This window comes from Carya illinoinensis, chromosome 7 (genome assembly GCF_018687715.1).
Source record: "Carya illinoinensis cultivar Pawnee chromosome 7, C.illinoinensisPawnee_v1, whole genome shotgun sequence".
Classification (NCBI taxonomy): domain Eukaryota; kingdom Viridiplantae; phylum Streptophyta; class Magnoliopsida; order Fagales; family Juglandaceae; genus Carya; species Carya illinoinensis.
The window spans coordinates 28,702,385-28,719,341 of NC_056758.1; the positions used below are offsets into that span (position 1 = coordinate 28,702,385).

General features: G+C 35.3%; 1 protein-coding gene and 1 long non-coding RNA gene across 2 annotated transcripts; one reads left to right on the forward strand and one right to left on the reverse strand.

Moving 5' to 3' along the window:
• The first annotated feature begins 5,016 nt into the window (after nt 1-5,016).
• LOC122316298 (protein FAR1-RELATED SEQUENCE 5-like) lies at nt 5,017-7,232 on the forward strand. Its single transcript, XM_043132829.1, has 6 exons — nt 5,017-5,234; nt 5,331-6,358; nt 6,428-6,714; nt 6,819-6,908; nt 7,002-7,082; nt 7,158-7,232. The coding sequence occupies exons 1-6, from the start codon at nt 5,017-5,019 to the stop codon at nt 7,230-7,232; spliced, it is 1,779 nt and encodes a 592-aa protein (XP_042988763.1).
• Nucleotides 7,233-9,151: 1,919 nt separating this feature from the next.
• On the reverse strand, nt 9,152-11,704 carry LOC122314783. The gene is made up of 4 exons (XR_006243870.1): nt 11,523-11,704; nt 10,751-10,826; nt 10,092-10,284; nt 9,152-9,505 (listed from the first exon to the last, which is right to left on the reverse strand). It is a non-coding gene; the product is annotated as an uncharacterized LOC122314783 (long non-coding RNA).
• Nucleotides 11,705-16,957: the final 5,253 nt, after the last annotated feature.

Consider the following 16,957-nt stretch of genomic DNA (forward strand, 5'->3'; position numbering starts at 1 on the left):
TTTATGCATTCTCCTTTTCATCAAATGTTTTATTATTTTATACAAACAATTAAAAAAAAAATCACTTTTTCACCAACTGAGACTCAACCATCCAGTGGTCAAAGTATCCATACGTGTCATTTGGCTTAAGGATTCAATTAATTCATGTCCTTTTAAACAAAAGCCACTGCACATTGCACGCGCATGAGACGCAACTGGGCTTGGTAACAAGAAGGAAAATTCATCCCTAACCTTTAGTCGGGTCTGCAATTCAGACCCTGTTCCTAATCTGGGTTGAAACGAGAAAATTGATTTATTTTCTTCGTGAAGATCTCAGATTACCACAAATGATTAGTTTAAAAAATATTTGGGTACAAAAAATAACAGATTAAATTTTGAACCTAAACCCAGTTTATAAAGTTTGAACGTAAGACCCAAAACATAAATCCACTCTTAAGTATCAAAAATTCATAAAAGTTTTTGATTTACAAAGTCGAAACATTTCAGATCTGAAGGAAAGGAGTAAAAACACAAATCGAAATAAACCTTGATGAATAAAAAAATAAATAAATCTTTGGGTCAAAGACTCAAAAACGAAGATGAACTCTAATATATATTCGATCTGTGTTCTTCCGTATATGCCCCAACATACATTTTTTTAATTCACAGAAATGAACTCTAACCATAACGCACAGATCAGAATAATCCAAATATCCAAACATGTATTCTACCAATTAACAATCCGTGTAACAATCGAAATCCATACCAAACAACGTGGCACAAGAGTTTGCTCTGATACCACTATTGTAAGATTTTGGAGAATATCTAATAATAAAAGAATCGTTAGAACACTAACCTCTGGCCATCGCTGATCAAGTATTTGCAGGAACCGATTGTTTCTGGATTGTAAACCCTCACAGATTTCTATATGGAGAGTATTGGGTAGGGGTTTTCAGCCTATCTTTTTTAAATCATGAAATTGTAACTGATGGAAAATCACAGGCATTTATATATAGATAGGCCAAGACCCTTATCCACTGTTTTTCTAAGTGTTGCTTCCTTCCATCAAGGAATGTAACTATTGGATTTTAAATGAGTAGTATCTTTATTTTAATTACCCAGAGTTTTAATATAAATATAAAACTATTAAATAAATATATATAATATATTTGAAAGGGTGTGGCACGTAAGCCACCTTCAAGTCTCCTACAAGGAGACGTGTGCTTTCATGGTCCTCCTGTGTTTGCCTGGTAATAGATGTCTTGAACAGAGATAACCAAACATTATCGACTCACCACGTTTTCATCAATCAGCTTCAACAGGTTTCCTCGATAGTTTGATTAATCCTTCAGAGAAGCCAGGCCTCTGAACAATATATGCTCCATAAGCTTCGAATCTGCGGGGCGCTAGAGCTCCAGACAGAAATAAAATTAAAACAAAAAAACAATTTATTTGCAACTGAAATATATTCTTGACGGCACCTGACATAAAAGTAGAGGGACTACTTTGATTATCGTACAATCGGAGGGAGCGCCTTGATAAACCTAATGTGCCACTGTGCTGCTTAGGTTGTCACAAGGAAAATGATACTTTGACTAATGAAATAGCCCTTCATCCCCGAAACCTGCGTAACTTCTTCAGAAAAAAATACCCTAGCCCCTAGCTCTCTCTAACCCAGACGGCACTCGGCAGCACGGGTCTTGTGCATGACCTTTTTTCGCTGGAGCTCTCTCGGGTTTCAAAAAGGGACGGTGCTACTCTGCCGCCCAGAGTGCACCGCTCCTTTTGACCGCACAGCAAAAATTTTTTTTTTTTTTCTTTTCAGATTTTTTTAATATATTTAAACATTTTTAAAAAATATAAAAAAAATACCAATACACTTAAAATCACTTCCTTAATCACTAAGTAAAAAAAATTATAAAAAAAAAAAATTGTGACCAGCGGCACTTTGAGGGGGCACCGGGTAGGGACATCTTAGCATTTTCCTTCAAAAAGTCTAAAGACAGGCGTCGTGCGCTATCCAGTGGACTACTTCTTACATGGACTCCAAACGCACCGTTTGAATTGATTAAAACGGTGTGTTTCGATACTCTCAACAAGCCAGTCTATGTCAATCAGACGATGCGTTTTATATTGAAAAAGTCTAAAGGCAGGCGTTGTGCGCCTTCATAGTTATAAATATACTAGCAGAGGCAACGTGCCTAGTGGGGGCCACAATTTAAACTATAAAATAAACAGAACTGCTACAGGTACCCGCCGTTGGGTACCCGTTGTGGAATCGTTGACGTCAGCCGATATATTAATAAATAAATAACAAAAACACAGAAGTTGATTACGCCGAAACCCATTTCAAACAGCGATTCTGAACGAAACCCATTTCAGCGGCAAGACGTCTAAAGTAGAAACCCATTTCGTAACCCAGAATCGGTAGAAAACGAAGCCGACTACACAAACCAGTTCTCCTGCCCAGCAACCATACTCCTATCGTCGTAAATCCGAAGCCACTACATTATGTAGGTAGTGTTTATTCTTCCTCTTCTTTTGAATTTCTTCAAATCCCAGATGAAATGTGTGTATAAACGCTTTTGAATGTTGGGTCTTCTATCAGATTTGTTCCTCCTCCCCTCAAGATCGGCATTTCCTTTCCCCATCCGCCTCTACCACATGCTTCTCTAACCCAACATTCCAAATGCTTCAACTTTTAATTTTTTTTTTTTATAATGTTGAAAAGAATTCATCTGCTGCGTGAAAACATTTGGTCTATTATCTTCTTATTTTAGATTTCCTTTTTTTTCCTGTTGGTCTTTTGGTTTATTGATGATAGTGTTCATACCAATGATAGTGTTCATACCAATGTATATCTTCCGGAGAGTAGGATTGAAACAAGCTTGAGTTTGCAATATAAGGGGCTACGTAATCGTTGCTTCCGACGTTGGTTATGTAAACAGCTCTCGACACCAATGTCTTGGCTTCTGCTTCGCCTATTTCTTTCTTCAATGGCATCTTCATTCTCTTGAAATTACTGACTTGTGTGTGCAGATCTAGCACCTATTAATTAGAAGAGAGAGAAAAAGAAGAAGAACAAAACGCAAATAAATCTCAACAATGTCATCGTATTAGGCTGTGTTTATGTCATAGGAATGCAATCTATTTCAAGAAAGGATAATCATACATTTTACGACTCTTTTACAACCTATTTTATAATTAATGTCTACGAGCACCTACTTGGCTACTTCATCAAAAATAAATTCAAGAATAGCTTCATCATCAATCAGTCCACATCCGGAGATCCCTCTACTTATCCAAAGGTTTCAAAGTGGAAACCTGATCAAATCAGTGAATGCTGCAATTGGGACGGTGTAGAGTGCAATAAGAACACTGGTCATGTCGTCGGCCTCGATCTCAGTAGCAGCTGTCTTAATGGTTTTCTCAACTCTAGTAGCAGCTTCTTCCACCTTGCTCACCTCCAAAGCCTTAATCTAGCCGACAATCACTTCAAGCGTTCTACACTTCCAACTAGTTTTAGGCAGCTTTCAAGGCTAACAGAGCTCAACCTCTCTTACTCTATATTTCAATGATTGGCTTTTTGTTTTGTTTTTAGTTTTTCTCTATACAAATTCTAGTAGTTTTTTTTTTTTTTTTTTGGATATTGGCATACAAATTCTAGTAGTTACTTTTATACTACAAATTATACATATTTTTTTATTTTTTAAAAATGAATATAGTATATAAATGATGAATAAAAAAATTTTTGACTATTTTAAAAATAATGAAAAGTATAATGTCTAAAAATAATAAGTAATAAAATTATTTCTCTATTTCTTTCCAAGATTTACGTGGCCAACGTGACACCATTTATTTGCAAAATTTAATTACTTTTGTGGGAGTAGATCAATTAATTGGTATTATTTGTGTGCTTTTAAGTATGACTAATTTGCCCTTCTATTGTTCAGTTGTGTTTATTTTAGAGTTTTCCTTCAAGATGTAGTACTTGTAAGGCAAGTTTTATATACTTTTGTTGAATTATACAGTTCATATCTTCTCATCATGGAAAAAGGGGAAGAACATTCATCTCAGCTAATACCATCTAGCCCAAATCGCCCAACCACGGTGTGTTATATTTTATGAAAGTTTGTTGGACTATGTTGGCTTGATATCCTTGGATTTCCACATGAATAACACATTGTAATAACATGTGCAGGGCATACCATCAACTTCTCTAAGCTTCAAAAATTACATGCACATGCAAGGTTTCTATGGAGAATTTCCTACGTGGTCACCAGCTCTAATGCAACAGCCAGATGGCTACCAATATCCATGTAATATTCAAGAGGTGATACAATTGTATTATTGAATTTTTGTAAATTCAAGGTTATCCTTTTAAGATTATTTTCATATGTGTTTTAAATATTTTTCTGATTCTTCTAGCACAATGATGGTTACCCAACTCTTGTTATGACTACAGGATCTGCCACGAGCGAAAGAGGTGATGTAGCAGAAACACCCAATTGTAGGTAAACTGAGTTCCCATCTACCTCCGCTAGAGTTGAAGAATGCAACAAAGATAGACCAGATTCTATGGAAACTGAGGATGGAATTGGCGAGACATCTCAGTTAGATGATGAAATTGGTGGTGACACGATTTTAGAGCCCAAGTCGAAGATGGAGTTTAATTCCTTTGAAGAAGTAATGACTTATTATAAGCAGTATGCTAAGAGTATTGGGTTTGGGGTGATGACAAGAAGGACTGAGAAGGGAGATGATGGGACTGTCAGATATGCCACCCTCGGTTGTGCCTGAGGTGGGAAGGCCCGTAATAGGACGTTGAATGTCGCCAGGCCACGTCCGACAGGAAAAACGGAGTGTAAGGCAAAGATTAATGTCCTAAAAGTTGATGGAAAGTTTCAGTTGACAACGGTTAATAACATTCATAACCACGGCCTCAGTCCAAAAAAATCCCGCTTCTTTCAATGTAATCGAGAAGTTAGTGATTCCGTAAAAAGAGTCTTAGATACAAATGATCTGGCTAGTATCCGAATGAATAAGAGTTTCGGATCTCTTGTCGTTGGCGCCGGAGGTTTTCAAAACCTCCCGTTTTTGGAAAAGGATTGTCGGAATTACATCGATAAGGCAAGACATATAAGGCTTGGTGCTGGTGGTGCTGGTGGTGCTGGAGCGCTTCAGGAATATTTTTTACGGATGCAATACAAGAATCCTGGGTTCTTTGCATCGATGGATCTAGATGACGACGGGAGGTTGAAGAATGTATTCTAGGCAGACCCTCGTAGTAGGGCAGCCTATGAAGATTTCAGTGACGTGGTTACATTCGACACCACATATCTGACGAACAGATATGGGATGCCATTTGCAACATTTGTTGGTGTAAACCACCACGGCCAGTCAATTCTTTTAGGAGCAGGATTGATATCCAGTGAGGATACGGCAACGTTTGTGTGGTTATTCAAGACTTGGTTACAGTGTATGGATGGTATAGCTCCTAGAGCTATTATCACAGATCAGGACAGAGTAATGAAGAATGCTATTGCTATTGTTTTCCCAAAAAGTCGACATCAATTTTGTTTATGGCATATACTGAAAAAAGTCCCTGAGAAGCTTTCCTCCTATTCTGCCTATAAAAGTGGGATGAAGAGTGCCTTGATGAAATCTGTGTATGATTCCCAAAATGTTGAGGAATTTGAAAGCTCTTGGGAGCAGTTAATCACCACTTACAACTTGGAGGAGAATGCTTGGCTGCAAACTTTATACACTAAGCGTGCGCATTGGGTACTGGCATTCTTGAAAGATACATTTTGGGCGGGGATGAGTACAACGCAGCGGAGCGAGAGCATGAATGCTTTTTTTGATGGTTATGTTCACGCTAAGACAAGCTTGAAAGAGTTTGTCGATCGGTTTGACAACGCATTGAAGAAAAAGATTGAGAATGAAAATACCTCTGACTTTCACTCCTTCAGCGTCACTATTCCCTGCATATCTAGATCTCCGATTGAAAAGAAGTTTCAAGAATGTTACACGAATGCAAAATTCAGGGAAGTTCAGCGAGAACTTCAATGTCTTATAGATTTGGCTCTAGAGTTGCTTAAGAGAGATGGTGGTGTAAAGACGTACCTTGTAGAGGATGAAGTTCATGTGCAAGAATTCATTAAGCTAGTTATATATTCAGTAGACTTTAGTGATGTGGATACAGCTGCAAAGTGTTCGTGTGGGCTATTTCAGATGAGGGATATATTGTGCAGGCATATATTGGCTGTATTTAAATGTAATGGTTTGAAAGTTTTGCTGAATCAGTATATTTTGGATAGATGGAGGAAGGACATTAAGAGGAGGTACACGTTAATCGACAGCAGCTATGATGCAGGGGGTCAGTGAGCAGATGCTAACGGATATTCTACTCTATTGAATATCTGTTATAAGATGATTACTCATGCAGCTGGTTCAAAAAAACATACTGAGGATGCATTACAGAAGTTGCATGCAATGATTGCGTTATATAGTGAGAACCAAGAACCTCCATCTAGAACATGCACGGGTTCCAATGTTATTCCTTCGATACCGGAGATAGAAACATGTGCGGGTTCACAGAAAGTACTCAGTCCGCTAGTAGTAAGAGGGAAAGGCAGACCACCATCTCTGAGGAGAGCATCGATAATGGAAAAAGAGATGCGGAAAGTTAAAACGAAGGCGAACAATGTAACAGTCAAGAAAAAACATAAACAGGTAATTCTATAAGCTAGTTAACAAAAAAGGCCTGTATATTATGCGGTTTTATATGTTATTAATGCATACTTGATTCAATGTGTTATGTAACATTTGTATGTTAGAGAGATAGAGGAGATACACCTATGCCGAACACGTGCAGGAATTTATTTGGCCCATCAGATGAAGATATATCCAATGTTGGATTGATGCAGGTAACAAAATTTCGTAAGCCTCACTATTGTTATGTGTGGTTATTGTTGGATTGTATGTAATCGAGAAGAACTATTATGTTTGTGATGTTTCAGAGCCCGCCTATTGAAGACAGTCCAGTTGTTGACATTAGTGTTACCCAGCGCCAAGAATCAATGATCGGGAGTCAAGAAAGCGTACGAAATTTTGAAAAATTTTATTCTTAGTCTAATATTGACATTACACTAAGATTTTGATACTACTCCTTGCAGATGCACTTTGGGTTGGATGGATCACAACCAGTTGAGGTGGATGAATCACAACCATGGATTGGGGTGAGAAAGTAATTAAATAAGCATTTACCTACTTTTGGGGTCTTCAAATATTTTTGCTGTCCTAACGCTAACCCTACGCCCAACACTATAAAAGCATCATTATGCTTTCAGCACTCATTCGGCCACCCCCTTCTCTCTCTCTCTCTCTCTCTCTCTCTCTCTCTCTCTCTCTCTCTCTCTCTCTCTCTCTCTCTCTCTCTCTCTCTCTCTCTCTCTCTCTCTCTCTCTCTCTCTCTCTCTCTCTCTCACCTTTCTTATTCTCGTTCTTTCGTCTTCTCTCCTCTCATCTACACCCCTCCTTAATTTCTATCTCAGATATGCCGAAATTTTTGTTTCCTTTCGTTCAACGTATATTGTAGTGCAAGTTCTTGTTTCTTTCATCTATTTTTGCTGGGATTTATGTAGTTGTTAGTTTGTGGTTCAATTTTTTTGTTTCTTACTTGTTTGGTTTGATGCTCATGTTTTTGTTTATTTTTTTCTGCGTTTAAATCTGTGTTCTTAACATTTTTTGGGTTTATTTTCTTGCATTTATTTACAGATCTGAACAGATTCTTGAATTTGTTGTTACATTAATGTAGAATTTTTTTTTCTTGCGTTTCATGTATATTCGATTTATGTTATTTTTTTCCTTGCATTTTAGATCTGTATAATAGATTTTTTTTTTTTGCGATCTGTGTTGTTAGGGCTTTTCAGTTTCCATTCCAAGATACTTTTTTTTTTCTTGCGTTTGATTTCGTCCACCTTTTTTCTTCTTGTTCATCGCCATTTGATGTATATTACCTTTGCATCTTTCCCATCTTTTAGACAAAAAAAATTTTCTTACCATTTGTGTTTCTATGCTTTTTCTGTTTTTGGTTGAAGTTTTTTTTTTTTTTGTATTTGATTTCTTTAATTTTTCTTCTTGCTATTCGGCATTTTTTTTCCCACTAATTTTTTTTTTTAAATCTCAGTAGAAACATTCTTTGGTCGTTTTCTCTTGTGAAGTGCTAGCAAATTAGAAAACCAAAGATGGGATTTGTTTTATTTGTTTGATTTTTTTTTTGGTTGGGGATATTTTCTGTAAACTACATATGTGAATGTGCAAACATCGTTTTTATTCTATTTCTATTTTTTTGTGGGCTCTGATATGTAACTATATATATTGAAATATTTCATTCATGCAATACCGAAAGAATAAAAAATAAGAATCATACCTTCAATTGTCGGAAATTGACGAGTAGCACCCATCTGAAAGATGGCAAATATATATATATATATATATATATATATATATATATATATTTTTTTTGAGAAAGTGAGAATATAGAACAAAAATGAAATGAAATGCAAATATGAAGTTTTGAAATGAGTTTTAAATTCGTGGCAGATGAAAGGATAAGATCTTAAGTGTTAAAAGACAATAATATTTAGTCGGTGAAGTAAAACGGCAACAGGCATAACGAACTAATCAATAGAACGTGGGGGCAAAATTGAAAATAATATAGAGGTAAAAAGGTTGGGTGGTAAGAATGTGAAAAGACCGAAACCATTTCGGCAAAGGAAGAAAAAAACAATAAATGACCGTAATTTTCAAATAAAATTAAGGGTAAAATTGGAAAAAAAATAGACGAAAATACTGTTCTAAACGGATTCGCACTTTATATATAAGTATAGATATATATATTTACTAGTAGTAATAAAACGTCCAAGGGACATTCGCCCAGTGGAGAGAGAATATATATGTTAATTATATATATATACATGTGAACTATATATATATATATATATATATGGAAAAGTAAATTAATATACACCAAAAACCAACACTACGCCCAATTAAAAAAAAAACACTGCATTATAAGAATGAAATGCTTGACATCTCTTTATGATCATAGTGTAAATTAAATCGTGGAAGATGCATATATATTGTGATCAGGTAACGTGTCACAAGTACATATTAATTCAAACATTTCGTACCTAGATTTCATTTTTTAAATCATGTTACGTCCCTTACATTTCAATTTTTTTATCATAATATTAGCTAGTTTATCATTGTATTACAAAAAGATTAATAGTTTGAGAGTTTAATTCATAGACAACACTTCAATAATTCTGGCAGTTGATTTTTGAGATCTCCTCAATGAGATTTTTGCATTGTTCTTCTCAGGAAGAGTGTGGAGGACATAGGGTTACAAGCAAAATAGCTGTTATGTATATCTCCAACTGTCTGACCACTGTCAGCCTGTCTATGGTAGCCCAAACTTTTCCGATACTATTTCTCCTTGCTCAGTTGGCTGAAGGATACCCTGCAAATTCCATATGCCATTAGAAAGGTAAGTTCATATTCAATATAAATACATGGATGAGATAAGTTCAATTCCAAGAATTTTTTATATGGTATTGATAACCATTGGGCACAAGGTTATGAACTTTGAGTCAGATTAAGGACTGAATTTGAAACAAAACTTGCAAATGAAACTCAATGCAAAAAATACCAAAAAAGAAAAAACAAAATCAAAGTGGTAGAAGTTCTCATTCAAGTACATCAAAAGTTTTAGGAGCTTTACAATTACTTTTAGTTGTTGTTAGTTAATAATAGTTTATAGAAATTAAAATCCAAATAGCAAAAACCATGACATTTATAAAAGTATCACTTTATACAATTGAATGACATAGAACACTTCCGGGAATAAACAGATTTTAAGTTGAAAATAAAAGAATATGAAGAAACCAAGGGAACTGGACTATAATGGTTTTGTATTTCACAATATGACTTAGATATTTTATTTGATTGGAGCATCTAAAGCCAAGATATACACCACTTTTCATTGGAGAAAATGGATGCAGAAAACTATTGCAAGTACCAAGATCTAAATTTAATAGATCACTCACCATTACATAGCCAGGTGGTTGGGATTGGTTGGGTTTTGTAAAGTTCCGAAGCAGCAGTGAAACGCCTGCCCAGCATCTTTACTAGAATCAGAGAATCCAACCATAACTTGTCCGTAATAACTTCCTATGCTCCTCAAATATTCATTGTAAGTTTACGCAATGAATATCATAGAACACTTAATGAATAACCTGTCTGAAATGACATAGAACAGTTAATGACTATCATTAGTTTGAAACTTCACTTCAGAAGAAAATCTCTTTCCATTTCTAAATTCTGGAGTGAATGAGACACCAAATTTCCAAAAGAAATAATTCTAATAGCATTAATTTTATTTTATAAGTTGTAAATTGTGGTAAGTTATTGCCATCCAAAGTTTCAAATTTTCTTTCATGTGAATCAGATTGTGCCTAAATATGAACCATTACTACAAGAATTAGTTTAATCATGTGCTACATTTATTCACAACTGAATTCTTGAAATCAGGTCTCAAACACAATGTGGTACAAAAGAATAGTCTTTCATAGTGCCTTAACATTAAAAAGAACTCTTTTTTTCGGCCTTGTTTTGCTTTAACAAAGAGTAGCAGTTTATTAACATCACAGATGTAAATTTGTACTAATACCGTGGATGCGGTAACTATCTTTTAAAATTTACTTACAGCTAAACTTTCAACAGTTGTGCCAACAAACTCCATAGACTCATGTTGCACTTGATAGAGATATTTCACCAATAATCTGTAATGTAAAGATTATTCAGTAATGTGGCAAAATTGAGAAGGGAAGATATATTTATTTACATGAACCACTTTATAAATATTGGCTCATGCAATAAAAGTCCTTTATTTTCACAATATGACTAAGATATTTTAATTTGATTGGAGCATCTAAATCCAAGATATACACCACTTTTCATTAGAGAAAATGAGATGTAGAAAATTATTATAAGTACCAAAATTTAAATTTAAATGACAGCCAAAAAAAGCTATAACCCAGTTGAAAAAAAATAAGAAATGACAAGGAAAAAAGAATAGGAAACTACAAAGAGAGAAAGCCAACAAACGAACAACAAATCTGCAAATCCAAAGAGAGAAAGCCAACAACCCCATGTAAAAAAATCTATTTTTTCACACAAAAAAAATACAAAAAACTAAGAGCATGCAAACCCAGAACATATCATCGAACATTTAACAGCATAAAAATAAAAAAATAAAACGCTTATTGGGTTTTGGCTCATCAGTCATCCACTAGGCAAAAACGCAATATTCAATCCTCCAAGATCTGACCCAAAGGCCATCAATCTTAGTATTTTCCTAGTTCTTTAATGATTGATGTAGGAAAAAAAGAGAGAGAAAAATAAAGAATATGAGACTTGAAGAAAAACTGAGACAAAGAAAGCTGAGAGGTAGAGAGAGACTAACAAAATAATAATACCCATTCGTCATGAACGTAGTTGCCGATGATTTGCTTGTCGCAATGGGTGAGGAGTTGAAAAGCAAAAAGGCACGGAGTTGAAATTACCGCGATCTTCAAGCCAATCGGAGTAATATTTTCCTTCTTCTGCAAACAAAAATCACAAATCATCAAATCCATAAACAAAATAATACATAAATTCAAAAATGTAGAGAGAGAGAGAGAGAGAGAGAGAGAGAGAGAGAGAGAGAGAGAGAAGAATCGAGAAAAGCATAAAAGTAAAAAGAGAAAGAAAAAAGTAAAGTAGCTGACCCTCTGGCACAGTTGCAAAATACCGAAACATCCTTATTTTAATGGACACAAAATGAAAATGTAAAGGGACAAAAAAGACTAAACGCACGGAAAGAGCGAAGACATGAAACACACGGAAATGAAATGTGAATTTACTGTTTATTCTTGTAACAGTGAGATAGATGTTTATTATTATAGAAAGATATATGTCATGACTACGCTTTTTTAGGTATAAATAATCCGAAGTTATAATGTGAAATTTTTTTAAATTATTATAAATTATAATAATTAAACTTTCCTCTCAAGCACCATTGTGAGATCATTTTGCTTACTTTTAGTTAAGATTAACTTCAATATCATTCTTAGTATTATTAAAAGAACTCAAGTAATTAACAATTGGCGTCATCGCTAATTATTAGAATTAGTTATGTGAGTTAAAAGCCTAATAATCTGATGGCGTATGGCCCAGTTCTCCAAATAGAAAACCTGAGTTTGAAACCCCACAACCCTAAAAAAAAAAAAAAAAAAAAAAAAAAAAAGAATTAGTTGTATGATGCACTAAAAAATTACTAATTGTGTTTACTATTTGATAGTGAAACTCTATGTGCCATTTAAAAAATTAAATATAGAGGAAAGAAGACAATAAATAGAAAAGTTTATGAAATGTTTCATCTCTTAAGATTTTGGATTATTTAATAATTTGTATAACCTTTTAAATGTTTATAAACTTAAATACTCTAAATCAAAGATTATTTAATATAAGGCTAATTAGATGGCATGGCTTAACATAAATAAAACTCCTGCTTCATGCGTTAACATCATGTGTCCCATGAATTTGGTGCTGGGGGAGGAGTTGCAGTTGCTGGGTTCTACTCAACTTTGGTTTGGCATATTTGGAGTCTTTTTTTTATTATTATTTAAAAAGAAAAATTAGTTTAGTTGCCTAGTTGCTGCTTTTATTTAAATGTATTTTGTTTATGGCACATATGCCATGAAGGTAGAATCCTTCTATACACAGTCATGAAAATTTCATGTAGAGCCGATAGGAGTACACTTGACGCAGGCTGCTTTTGGCTCTGTATATAACGTAACATTATGTAAAGATGGTGGCTTTGGTGACCTAATATAGGTCTTTAATTTGAGTTCAAGTTGATTCAGAGACAATAACTCATTCCCCAGACTCGTATTTGGTTATTGGACATGATTTTTAATTTACTCAATTCACCTTTTTTTCGGCTACTTGAATCTAAGTACTTTTTCTTCAGTTTTGTGACAAGGAATGAAGCTTGTATTGAGCATCTCAAATCAGTTTGATATTTTTGCAATCGTGAGTAAGAGTTTTCAATGTTGTTGAAATCTTTTTAGACAATAACCTAGCACTCACATTTAACACTCACAGCCAAAACAAAAAACAAAAAAAAAAAAGAGAAGAAGAAGAAGAAAAAGTTGTTTACCCGATCCGAATGGGCTGGGTGTTTTCAATATGAATGGGCTGTGGGTCGGGTCAAGTCGGGTCCAAAAGTGGCTTGGACAGGTCATGTTGCAAGCTTATAATTCTTACCATATACCATTCTTGCTTAGAAAATTCGTGAGTTTAGAATCTTTAATAATTTCCAATGGCTAGTGACATAGAAAATGGTTAGAATCTTAGCCCACTTTTGGAGTTTTATATACCTACTAACCAATATTGTCGAATGATTGCCTTGGACTAATTATTTTCTTGTGAAAAAATCCAAAAGGTGTCATGTTATAGAGGTGGAATCTTTTGAAGATGAAGGGATTGCCAAATTGTTGAATGATTGGTTTATCAGTATTAAAGGTGTGATGAAATTTAATTTCGCAGCAATTGTACGTTTCTTTTCTTACTTGCTTTGATCCTAAGGATTTCATTTCTGAATTGGTCAATTTTGTAAGTTCGAATATTTCATTACTATATCACTTTTGAAGTATTGTCATGTTTTTCTTCCTCCTGCGATTCGTACATTTCAGTGCAACAGGTAGATCTGGAACAGCGGCCTGATGTTGATAAGGTGAATGAGTGATCTTATCACTGCATTTTTCAGCAAATTAGTCAGTCTTTATGATATTTCGTTCTCTATCCGATATTCTTTCTTGTTCAATAATTTTTCGCTCGTCTGGCATACCCAAGGCCAGGGTAAGATTGGGTTGGGATTATATTCAAGTGTCATGAGTATAGAAAAAACAACGGCTGAATTACATCCTCATGCTGTTTTTATTTTTACCGTTGCTCTTGGATTTTTGGTGTGGATGTATCTTATTGATGTCTTTTATGAATTTTATTTATAGTTTTGGGTTGAAAGAATTGTTTCGCTTTCCAGGTATATATGACTTATGTTCAGGCTCTGTACGGTGGTGGAGGTTGTCCACTTAGCGTCTTTCTTTCACCTGATTTGAAACCGTTAATGGGCGGACCTTACTTTCCACAAAATGACAAATGCGGGAGACCGGGATTTAAGACCATACTTAGGTGTGAATACAACAGCCCTCGAGATATGTCATCTTCTCACTCCCCATGGCCTTCGAGGTGCTGGTGGCCGATATTTTATTATTTTGAGTTCCATTTAGTAACATTCTTTATTGCAACAACAGGAAATTTTGCTCTTAAAAAAGTAAATTTGTGTTTTTTTTCTTTTGGCACGCCACTTTATCAATTTAATGTGCTATTTCAGAAAGGTGAAGGATGCTTGGAATGTCAAGAGGGATATTCTTGTTAAGAGTGGAGCCTTTGCTATTTTTTTTTTTTGAAAGGAACATTCTAAACTTTTTATTCAAATCTCAAAGTTGCTTACAATAAGTGAGCAATACATTGAGGAACTTCCTCTACATCAAATAATGAATTAGCAATGCTTAAAGCATTTTTTGCAAAAGCATGGGTAGCTGCATTTGAGGATCTTTGAACATGAACTGCTGACCATTGTCGAAATTGAGCCAAGATAGACCTTGTATCAAACATGATCAAGCTAGAACTGTCCCAGCCTAAGTTCCCAGTTTTTAAACCATTAACAACATTAAGAGCATCCCCTTCTAAAATGATCATTTGGAAACCAAGCTCAAGAGCAAACTTTGAGGCATGAAACGCAGCAAGAGATTCAGCAAGAAAAGGATCAGGTATAAGGCTTTATTTCATCCTCATGGAAGCCAACACATGACCCCCATAATCTCTAGCAACAACTCCAAAACCAACTAAACTTAACTATTTGTCTACTGAGGCATCCAAATTAACTTTGATTATACCTTGAGGTGGAGGAGCCCAACAGGATAAAACATTAGTAGGAGTCAAAACACTCACCTGCTGAGCTTCATTGCTGGTTTTTATATCAATCAATCTTTGGGCAGCTTGATTGTATAACACTAGAGGATGAGTGAACAGATTCTCAAATACCACTACATTTCTTCTTTTTCAAATTTTCCACATCACCACAGCAATCTCCAAGAGCTCTTCTCCTTCAAATTTATCAAAAAGATGAAACAAGAGCTCCCTAAAAGTATGGCCTGCAATCTAAGTTTTTTGTAACCTTTTTGAGCTGTAGACCCAATCATCTCTAGCAGCACCACAGAACCATAATGCATGCTCAGATGTTTCCTTAGACAGATCACAAATAGGGCACATAGGGGAGTCCACAACCTTTTTTCGAAAAATGTTTAGCTTGGTTGGTAAGCCTTCATGACATGCTTTCCATAGAAAAACCTTCTCAATATTAGGTAGCTTAAGAGACCACAAAGTTCTCCACTTGTCTTGGTTAGAATTATGAACATAACACTGGCCTTTCTGACTTTCCTCAAGCTCAACTTGCATATGATAAGCAGATTTCCCAGTAAACATCCCATTTTTGGTACATGACCAAATTTGTTTGTCTCCACTTCCACATTGGCTAATTGGTGTCCTCAATATCATCTCAGCTTCTTCCTAGCAGAAAACTTATCTCACAAGCTGGTGTTTCCATTGGCAAGCTTCTTCATCTATGAGGTTTGATACTAAAGCATCTGCAGGTAAGATAGAGCACCTACTTTGGACTTGAAAATTAGGATTTAGAGGCAACCACCTATTAAACCATATTCTGATATCCTTACCATTGCCTACCCTCCAACAAAGTCCCTTGTTGAGAACAGGTCTTGCTAGTAGTAGACTCCTCCATAAAAATGAAGGGTTTCTTCCAAGTTGAGCATTCGGAAAAGAGCTTGAATTATGGTATTTTGAAGCCAAAACTTTAGCTGCCAGAGAAGAGAATTCTGCACTAGTCTGCATGCTTGCTTGGTTAACATGGCCATATTAAATAACTCTAAGTTTCGAAATCCCAGGCCACCCAAATCCTTCCTCCTGCCCAATTGATGCTTTGGAACCCATTGAATCCTTCTCTCAGTTGATTTCTGACCCCACCAGAATGCAAGCATAACTCTTTGAATTTCAAGCAAGATGCTCTTTGGGATTTTAAAAACCCCCATGCTATATGTAGGAATTGCTTGAATAACAGATTTGATCAAAACTTCTTTTCCAGCCTGAGATAGGAACTTCAATTTCTAGTTTGATAGTCTTGATCTAACTCTGTCCAGAATTTCATTGAAAGAGGCAACTCGAGATCTTCCAATCATTGTAGGTAAGCCAATATACTTTTCATAAGAATTGATGGCCCTAACTCCAACAATCCTTATGAGAATATCTTTGTTTACCCTTTGACCTGAAGCCCTTTCATAAATACACAACAGCCTTTGCAGTCTACACCATTCAATAGAGTTTGCCTTACAAAAAATCAAACTATCATCAGCAAAGAAAAGATGATTTACACGCAGATGTCCTCTTGCTAATGAAATACGAGAAATATATCCAATTGATTCAGCATGATTAAGGATAGAAGTTAAGGCCTCAGAACATAAGATGAATAGGTAAGGTGATAAAAGATCACCCTGCCTAATGCCCCTTGAGGGATAGAAATTCTATTGAGGAGTGCCATTGATGAGAAGAGAGTATGAGACAGTTGACACACATCTCATAATCCACTCAATCCATTTTCTGTCAAAGCCCGTTTTAACCATAACAATGTCTAAGAAAGACCATTTAACTCGATCATAGGCTTTACTCATGTCAAGTTTCAAAGCCAAATAACCATCATTTCTCTTAATTTTGTTCTTCATTGTGTGTAAGAGTT